General features: G+C 42.8%; 1 protein-coding gene across 1 annotated transcript in view; it reads right to left on the bottom strand.

Annotated features, from left to right (window-relative positions):
- LOC143300181 (translin-associated factor X-interacting protein 1-like) overlaps positions 1-10,295 on the bottom strand; it is a 30,872-nt gene extending 20,577 nt beyond the window's left edge. The window contains exons 1-7 of the mRNA XM_076613739.1: positions 10,161-10,295; positions 6,977-7,082; positions 4,962-5,216; positions 2,980-3,114; positions 2,011-2,080; positions 1,268-1,353; positions 340-527 (exon numbers count right to left, since the gene is read on the bottom strand). Coding sequence (XP_076469854.1) covers positions 340-527; positions 1,268-1,353; positions 2,011-2,080; positions 2,980-3,114; positions 4,962-5,216; positions 6,977-7,082; positions 10,161-10,207 — 887 coding nt within the window. The 5' untranslated portion in view covers positions 10,208-10,295. The remainder of the gene's footprint in view (positions 1-339; positions 528-1,267; positions 1,354-2,010; positions 2,081-2,979; positions 3,115-4,961; positions 5,217-6,976; positions 7,083-10,160) is intronic.
- Between the last annotated feature and the right edge of the window lie 461 nt (positions 10,296-10,756).

Below are 10,756 nucleotides of genomic sequence, written 5' to 3'. Positions count from 1 at the left end.
TCAGGAAGTCTAGGAGGACTGGGACCCGCCTTCCAATGCCAATGCCCTCGACACAGTGGATATGAATTTACTGCCCTGATGGCTATAAATGGCTGTGGGACCTTCAACCTTAAACCCCAGGACAACTAAACCTTCTCTGGGAAATATCTAGCCCTGGTCACATGATACCCACTTCAGTTCATATGATATCCACTCCAGTGCACATGGTACCCACTCCAGTGCACATGATACCCATGTCAGTGCACATGATACCCACTTCAGAGCACATAATTCCCACTTTCAGTACACATGTACCAACTTCAGTGCACATATACCCACTTCAGAGCCCATGATACCCACTTCAGTGCAATCTTCAGCATCACAGGGTCTTCCGCCACTTCCTCCTCTGTCGCCGTCTGCTTGGAAGCCAGGTAGTCCTCCTGTTGGTAACGGAGGTCGTTGATGTCGGCAACCAGCAGTTTTCTGGCGTCGCATTCATCACGGTACTTCTGGTGCTCTTCTCGCAGGTTCTCTTGCAGTCGGTTCACCTGTATAAGTTAAAAAAAAAAAAAAAAAAAAAAAAAACCTTCTTTTTCACCACCAAGTTTCTGTGTGAAAAGCACTCCCCAGCATCAAATATTTTGGAAACGCTCTCAGTCACAGGCTTTGGTTCATGTCAAAACGACACAATGCACTTGTTCACTTCTAATTCTGGCAGGGGGGTAAAGGTTTACCATTGTTTTCTATTGGCGAGAAACTGGCTGCAGCTGTCAAGCTTTGTTGCCATGTGAAAAAATGGTCCTGTTAATAACCAAGACCCCTCACGTCAACAGCAGTCGACTATGGCGGTGCACTGTCTATGTCAACTAAAGTCGCTTGTGGTGGTGAAAGAGTTAAAACAATTTCTTCCTCGTGTGCTCTTAGAAGATGGCAGTTTATGGCACAGTCCTAAACTACTTTCACTCTCATGACTCAAAACATGAATAACTGACGATAAAACCAAAAGAGACAAAGTATTACTGAGACAGAAAACAAAACAGTACGAGAAAGACTCATACTCATAAAAGCACACAAACACACACGTGCGCACACACACACACACACATATGCAGAAAAGTACACACACAACCTTGCACATACATGAAAACATGCAAACACACACACACATATTTTTACAAAGTACACACACACACACACACACACACACACACACACACACACACACACACACACACACACACACACAAAATACATACACAAACAAACACACAAGCATAGTCCCCATTACCTGTTCCTGAAGATCTCTCTGCTCGTTGGCCATGGCTGAGATTTTCGCATACAGGCGTCTGTTCTCCGCTTTCATGTTGGAAACCTCTGAAAAACCAACACACAACGACTGCATTAAAAATAAAGTTGATTCCCCCCCCCCCCCCCAGACATGTCAACAGACGATGGGGTGACACCAGCAAACACTGGAGAGACACCTTAGACATTATCAACCCCACCCCAACCCCCTCACCTCCTCACACACACAGACACTCACTCACTCACACACACACACTCATGCACGCACACACACGCACACATACACACACACACAGACATTCACACAGACACACACACATACACACACACAACACACACACAGACATTCACATAGACACGCACACATACACACACACACACATTGACATTCACACAGACACACAGACACACACACACACACACATACATACACACACACACACACAGACATTCACACAGACACACACACATACACACACACACACACACACACGCACACACACACACACACACACATACACACACACACACACACACACAGAGACATTCACACAGACACGCACTCATACACACACACACACATACACACAGACACGCACACACACACACACACACACAGACATTCACACGGACACGCACACACACACACACACACAGATACACACACACACACACACACACACACACACACACGCACACACATACACACACTGTGAAATCCAGTACCTTGTCTTTCATCCTCACGCAGTCCCATGATCTTTTGATCACACTGTTCTGACACTGTCACCAGCATTTGCTGAAATCACACAAAATATATAGATAGATAGATAGATATAGGCAGACAGATATAGATATCTGTGTGGAGTGGTGGCCTAGAGGTAACGCGTCCGCCTAGGAAGCGAGAGAATCTGAGGGTGCTGGTTCGAATCACAGCTCAGCCGCCGATATTTTCTCTCCCTCCATTAGACCTTGAGTGGTGGTCTGGACGCTAGTCATTCGGATGAGACGATAAACCGAGGTCCCGTGTGCAGCATGCACTTAGCGCACGTAAAAGAACCCACACCAACAAAAGGGTTGTTCCTGGCAAAATTCTGTAGAAAAATCCACTTCGACAGGAAAAACAAATAAAACTGCATGCAGGAAAAAATACAAAAAAAATGGGTGGCGCTGCAGTGTAGCGACGCGCTCTCCCTGGGGAGAGCAGCCCCAATTTCACACAGAGAAATCTGTTGTGATAAAAAGGAATACAAATACAAATACAAATAATATATATATATACATATATATATAGAGAGAGAGATAGATAGATATATATATATCAAAATAAACAATGTACATCATCGTGCTCACGTGTGTGTGTGTGTGTGTGTGTGTGTGTGTGTGTGTGTCTGTGCGTGTCTGTGTCTGTGTGTGTGTGTGACTGTGCGGCTGTGTCTATGTCTCTATGTGGGTTTAGGTATTAGTGTCTGTGTGTCTGCGGGTCTATGTAAATGTGTACATACACTGATGTAGATACATGTACATTGTATATCAAGTAACCAGGAATCATTTTGTCATATCACCCACACACACACTCTCTCTCTACACACACACACACACACACACAAACACTACACACTACACAAACAATATGAGGAAAGTCATAAAACTGAAGACTAGACACATACACATCAACACCACCATTCCCTATCTCACCTTGAGCGGTTCCAGTTGTCGGATCTGTTGTCGCTGGAACGCCAACATCATCTCATACTCGTTCTTGATGGCAGCCAGCAGAGGCTTGTACGTCTTGAAATCCTCTATCAGATACTCAAACACTTCTCGGTGCGCCTGTTGAGTTCAAGCATAGATCGTTTCTGATTTGCTATGGGACTTGCAGTCGAGTGTTGGTGAAGAAAAATGTGTTCAGTATAAAGGCAAAATGATTCACTGGAACTCTCTCTCTCTCTCTCTCTCTCTCTCATACATGCACTCATTCTCTCACTCTCTTTCCCACACATGAATATGCATACACTCAAGACACCACTTTCACCGTCACTACCAGCAATAATAATAATAATAATAATAATAATAATAATGGTATTTATATAGTGCTGAATCTTGTGCAGACAAATCTAAGCGCTTTCACACCAGTCATTCAAACACATGCATAACTCTGAAACTGAAGAAACTGAAGACAAGGAATAGGTAGGGGAGGGAGGCTATCTTGTGAAGAGGCGGGTTTTAACTCTCTCCATATGAACGGCGAAAGAGACGATGTTAACAGCGTTTACCAATTACCATCATCAAAATATTGCAAGCGGAACGCTCTTATACTGAAGAGGTGAATGTTGACAAAGAATACCACAGTTCTGACGATGGAATCTAAAGGTTGGGTCATTCAGACACCCACTGGACATCCAAGGGGTCTGTGTAGAGGAGAAGAGAGGACTGGCCATACTGAGTGAGTTAAGGCCAGACTTGAAAAAGCTGAGAGCGGAGGCCTGACGAAGCGAAAGAGGAAGTTCATTCCAAACACAAGGTCCAGAGACAGAGAAAGCTAGCAACACCCTTTTCAAATATATATTGAAGCCTCGTATTACTTTCATTTGTGATTGTGGTCAGAGTCAAACTCAAAATTGTATTTCTTCTTCTTCTTCTTCTGCATTCACTCGTATGCACACGAATGGGCTTTTACGTGTATGACCGTTTTTATCCCGCCATGTAGGCAGCCATACTCTGGTTTCGGGGGTGTGCATGCTGGGTATGTTCTTGTTTCCATAACCCACCAAACGCTGACATGGATTACAGGGTCTTTAACGTGCGTATTTGATCTTCTGCTTGCATATACATACGAAGGGGGTTCAGCCAATAGCAGGTCTGCACATATGTTGACCTGGGAGATCGTGAAAATCTCCACCCTTTACCCACCAGGCGCCGTCACCGTGATTCGAACCCGGGACCCTCAGATTGACAGTTCAACGCTTTAACCACTCGGCTATTGCGCCCGTCAAAATTGTATTTCAAATTGGTAAAAGGAATTGGCAGCGACTGCATTCTTACACTAATCCATCTGAAATGATGCGCATGAGTGTATACATGACATTTTGAAATACAGAGACAGTTACAATCATTACGTGACAGATTTCATGAATTAATGAACCAAATGACCATAACAAATCTTTGCGCAAAACTAACACACAGTGTAGCTAAGCCTGGAAAATGGTCACTATTTCCATATCCACACATGTTACATATTATCATTATTCTTATCATCATTATCATCATTATTATTATCATTGGGCCCAATGCTCAGCTTACATCAGAGATTGACATAAACTTATATTTGGGCCAACAGCAAAGTGAGGACTGTATGATTAATGGTTTCTCCATTACAATGGGAAGTCATTTACAGTTTAGTCTTTTGTGAAGGACTATGACTATCACTAGGAGGCAAGATTGCACTGGCTCTTAGTGCTGCAGCCTTGGGGGCTATTGGCATTTGGGAACCATCCCCAACACTGACTGTCCTAAGCCGTCTTGGCCTTGAGAGTGGGGATGTAACTTGGGCAAGACACTCTCCACTATAATCAAATTCTAGCCCAAATAGTCGGAACAGCAGTTGCCTCCTCTGCTTTTCTGATGGTCACAGGCAGACATGACTGACAATCATCATCATCATCACTATCATTACCAACCTGAAGACGCAGATCACTGGGCGACACATCCGTGACGCCCAGGGCGTTCAGCTCTTTGCTGAGGAAGCTCTGCAGCTGTTCCAGGAAGCGGGGTTTGGGAATGATGGGGGCCTTGCCGCCACCCTCCTCCCCTTCATTGACGATCACCAGCGACTTGTTCCGGGACAGCATGGCGGCCGACGACGAGGCGAGGGCCAGGCCGCTGGCATGGGCCGGCCATGTGTCCACCTCGCCGGCCTTGGTGTCCACGTAGGGCTGTTGGTATGCGCACGCACATGCACACAAACACGCAAGCACACACACACACACAGTATGACATGCTCGATCAATAAATAAAAGGTACAAAGGGAAATATTGCGATGCATAAGGTAGTTATCTGATTTGACACGTGTCACTGGATTATTTGTATGCTCTTAGTTGTTACGACGTCCACGGGGGGCTGTCTTTGTTACGACGTCCACAAGCGGCTGTTGGCATACACGCATGCACGCGCACACACATACACAGACACACACACATGCATGCAAGCACATAAACACACACAGAGCATGCATGCACACACACACATGCAGAGACACGCACAGGCGCAAACACACACATACATACCATGCACACACACACACACACACATGGACGCACATACACGCAGACATGCACACACACCAGGGCTTCCTAGACTTTTTCTTTTTTTCTTGCTTTTCTCCTTAAGGGAAATTGAACATTCTCATCACTAGGGATGGTGCCCTTGTCAACACATTTTAAAACCAAACACCAAGTCAGCGCAACAAATATACAACACCATCATCGTACTGTGTGCTGAGAAATGGTTTCTAACGTACACAAAACATTGGAAAACAAATATAAACAATTGCACTCAACACAAAATGTCAGCGCTTTCAAACAAACTTAATCAAAAGAAGAGACAGACCACTTATCTTCCTCTGTGAGGATGAGTGTTTCATGCATCTCCAGGCAGGGCGACTATCCCCAACCCGACGGCCCCCAGATATGAGGGTTAGCTGCGATATAAATCAGGCTTGCCTGGTCAAATAAGCAGTCCCGGACCAAATGGCGATGTTTCTACCAGGATGGGGCGGGCGGGGAAACAGGTGGCACTGTTACACTATATCAAATTTCCCAAGTGTCTTATGACAGGTTCATCATGCGAGTAAGAGGCGCATAAAAACTTCTCGTCCCGGGGAAGAAAAAAACCTCGGAGAAACAAACCAGGGTAGGGGATGCTCATAAGCCTTGGTCAGCAAGTCGCCTATGAGAGGGAAACTCAGACAAGAAAACCAGCACCGAAGACGGATGTACTGGGCCCCTGGCGCATAACGGCAGTACAACGCATCTACGTCATGACGAATGAGACAACAACATACAATTTTTTTTTTTTAAAGACTGAAACCAATGGGGGTTTTTTTGTTTGTTTTTTGTTTCGTTTTTCATTTAAGGTAAGCCCCTAATGGCCATCCAGGGTGTGAATTCATATCCACTGTGTCTAGGGCTCAGCATAGGAAGATGGAGCCAAATCCTCTCCTTCTGCCGTAATATTCCTTCTGTAACCCAAATCAGTACCCATTTACACCTAGGCCACCATCAAAAGAAGGAAGCTGGCCTGGTTTGGCCACGTGACCTGCCACAACACCCTGTGCAAGACCACCCTGCAGGGCACCATCGAGGGTGGAAGAAAGAGGGGAAGACCAAGGAGAAGCTGGACAGATGACGTCAAGACCTGGACTCATCTGAAGATGCCAGAGCTGGTGTCAGAGGCTGAGAGCAGACCAGGCTGGAGGAGAGTGACATCCGCTGCATCCCTTGTGTCCCCCCCCACGACCCGGTGGGTCGCGGGACAAAAAGGAGGAAAAGGAAGGGGTGACAAAAATCGAAGCGCCTTTGCAAAGGACACAACACCATGCCGAACGGGGCTTCAAACCCTGATCACTGGTGAACACTGCGTCGGAAGACCAATGCCTGACCCGACCAATTCTGCGCAGCATGGCAACTTTACTTACACGCAGAGATTTGGGTGGAGGCAAAGGGTGCACTTTGCCATTCAGTCGGTACGGCTGCCCGCTCAGTGATTCCAACTTGTTCTTCCCATAGGGATCCCTTCTGGTCCTGGAAAAAGATCAAAAACAGTTTGATGTCACACTTTTCAAATAGTTTCCATAATACATACACACTGACTACAGACAGATGCGCGTGCGCACGCACACACACACACACACACACACACACTGTGACATATACTCATACACAATGTGACACACTCACACATGTGTGTGACGCACACACCCAAGCGAGCGCGCACACACACACACACACACACACACACACACACACACACGCACACACAACACACACACACACACACACACACACACACACACACACACACACACACACCACAGCCACTCAAACAATACTAACATGAAACATAACTCAGCAAAGCTGGTCAGCATTTCATCATTTACCTTACAAACAGTATGTTCTGTATCATTTCTATTCATGTTCACGTCATGATATCCATGATGCAAAATTTAATCATAAAATAAACAGTCACCAGTTACGACTGTTTGTATTTTTTTTTAGATAGCACATTTTTCAATTTTATCCCCGTTACTGAGGCAGAAACTGATCTTGTTCATGGCCCTTTAAGGTCACTTTATTTGTATACTGAATTAAATATTCTTAAACAAAATTTAACTACATCTGAAATGCATTTCATTAAATCATCATCCCCAGACAAGACACAATTCTCACAGACAAACTGAACCTCTAGCTAACATTGATTAAAATCTACACATATAATTCTAGGAAGTCACTGACAGTCACAGAATCAATTTTTTTTAAACAAAATGAAACAAAAAAGACCCGATCTAGCTTTACAAATAAATCACAAGATACATGAATAATTAAGTAAACAAATAAACAAGAATCTCAGACAGTACACATAATAAAATAGTAACATAACAAAAACAACTATAACATCAACCTGAGCAGCATGCTGAAGTATAATGGTGTATCTTGCAAGGTGCAACTCCAAATATGAAAGAAAAACAAATGCATGGTAGGGGCCCAATCACCTATCTTGGACAGTAATCCATCAGTCTCACAATTTGCAGCTTAAATCATGCAGAACAATGAACAATTTATGAGTTCTATTGCATTCTTATCTTCCACATTTTAGTATATAAAAAAAAAAACAATTCATTATTTCTGTGGCATTCTCATCTTCCACACTTTAGATTTAAAATAAAGTGCAACCTTATTCGTAACAACACTGTCAAAGTAAAGAAAGAAAACCAAAATAAAAACTTAAGCATGCAAATGAATATAATGTTTAAACAAAGAAAAGAACAGAAGAGACAAAAGTGATGAGTATATAAAAAAAACACACAAAAAACACACATACCACAACTTTTTTACTTCTCAGAATTTTAAGACAGTATCCAATTGCCAATACCCTTTGTGTCTGTGGAAAATGCTTTCCAGCTTGAATCCTCCTGGTGTGTGAAGCGAATAAACAAGAAATCCATTTAAACACTGAAAATAATTATGAAAAATCCATGACAACTGTCACAACAGCCCATTACAGTAACACGATCCAAGCACTTGCAGATAATATCTAAGTCCATATCAATCTTCACCCATACACCCTTTTCATAGACTGTCACAAGATTGTCTCTCCAAGGATGTTAATCAAAAGGCCAGCGCTGGGCATCGATCCTCGGTCGATGTGCAACAAACAGCTCAACATTGGTCCCAAAAAATTACCGATAATGGATGTAATGTTCAATACTTGGTCAATGCTGACCTTCCTTGATTATTGAGTTTACTTTTGTTGCTGGCCTGCACGAACTTTTCATCATAACCATGATAATGGCTGATAGAACCACGTACAAGAAAGTCCAACCAGGAATCAAACTCTTGATCTACACATTGGTCAGGTGACCCTCAACACTTCCTCCTGACTCTATATTTGCCAAACCTCCCACCAAAATTACCAACAAACTCCAAATATATTTTTATCTACCGACAAACTCCCACCAAAATTATCCTATGAAACGATTACCGATGTCGTTCAATGACATTTTTGTCGGGATCTCCGCGAAGCACCAAGCTTTGTTATCGATTGAGGATCAATGCCCAGCTACTTCATAATTAAAATGAAGAAGGTGAATAATAATGATGACAATAATACTGTGACTGCTGCTGCTGCTACTGCTGCTGCTGCTCCTCCTACTACTACTACTGATAATACGGATACTTATATAACACTCTGTCCAGAAAACTGCTCCAGGTGCTTTATAAAACACATATTATACATAATACATTACATCAAAGTTAAATATACAAACCACACTGCCCCGCACATGTATTTGCACATACATACAAATATGTGTACACATACACATATGAAAACACACACAGACATAGTCATGCATACTACATGTATTGCTATATATACTGTATGGATGGCTATGCCACAATGAAGAAGATGTATCATAAATGAAATGGTGCAAATCAAATAGTATCCATAACAGTTATTCACTCATCGTTCCTTTTTCTTTTCAATTCTCTTTATGACCTGCATCTGCCACAACTGTGTCCCTCGTTGTGCCCCAGAAAGCCCCATGCTTGTCTTGTCTATAATCCTGTGGTAATCCCTGTGCAAGGCAACAATCCACAATGTGGGGTGCGCGCTAGAAGACTGATGGATTTGCATGACTGTTAAGCCCTCTAGTTCAGCCAGGGGAACCCGGGCCCCACACAGCATCACACACACACACACACACACACACACACACACACACACAAATCCATGCTTATGCTACTTTCCTTTTCCATGTATGTTCAGAAGTGTTCTGCATACAACAATGTGCACTTGCAAACACACTGAAAACTTGCAGAAATAGCTGTTTATTAGTGTTTGAACCCCTAATGTTCGCGGCGCTGGTTTCGTCGGCATGTTGGGTCGCAAGAAGAAGAGAACCTAGAAGAAGGAAGACATGAGTGAGCAGCAATAGACCTGATAAAAAATCATTAGACCTCGATACATTTGACAGTAAACAGCAAAAGATTAGGTGGAAAGTAAAAAGTAAACAGAAAGAACCTGTGTTGATCTGAGTTTATATTGCGAATGATTTGATCAACTAGTTTGCGATTCTTCGAGTAATTAATAAGTATATTTACCCTTGCAGAGGTGGTAGTCGTGCAACAGCCAGTTTTCCGTCAGACATGTTGATTCTTGTATCAACGGTGTTTTTACTAAAACAGGAATATGCAAACTAAACTGAAAACTTAGCACTGCAAGAAACCAGCATTTCGAAAGGGAGACGCCATATTGAAAGTGCTATGGAAACGGCTATCGCGACATACACTATAAAATCATACTGAAATAAAAAAAATATATATATATTTCCACGCAGTTTTTATGTTACCATTTTGTAAAAGATCATGTGTTTTTGCAGATGATGGTATTGTGGTATCAAGTGAAGATATTTTATTGTTAGCTGTTGGCCGTAATGTCGTTATCAGCGGAAGTTTGAAGGGGATTCCACTCTTGACTTTGTTGGTCAACTGAACCACCTCAGTTCCCGAAAACCTTTACATTACATTTATTATTGATGACATAATAATAATAATAATAATAATAATAATAATAATAATTTTAACAAAATAAAATGATAATAACAATGAGGAGGATGAAAAAATAATTGTAATAACAAGAAAATGAAGAAGCAGAAGAATTTCTGATATCAGACAAATCGAACCACAACTGTTATTAC

The sequence above is a fragment of the Babylonia areolata genome, chromosome 26 (genome assembly GCF_041734735.1).
Source record: "Babylonia areolata isolate BAREFJ2019XMU chromosome 26, ASM4173473v1, whole genome shotgun sequence".
NCBI lineage: Eukaryota > Metazoa > Mollusca > Gastropoda > Neogastropoda > Buccinidae > Babylonia > Babylonia areolata.
This window is presented reverse-complemented; position numbering and strand designations above follow the sequence as displayed.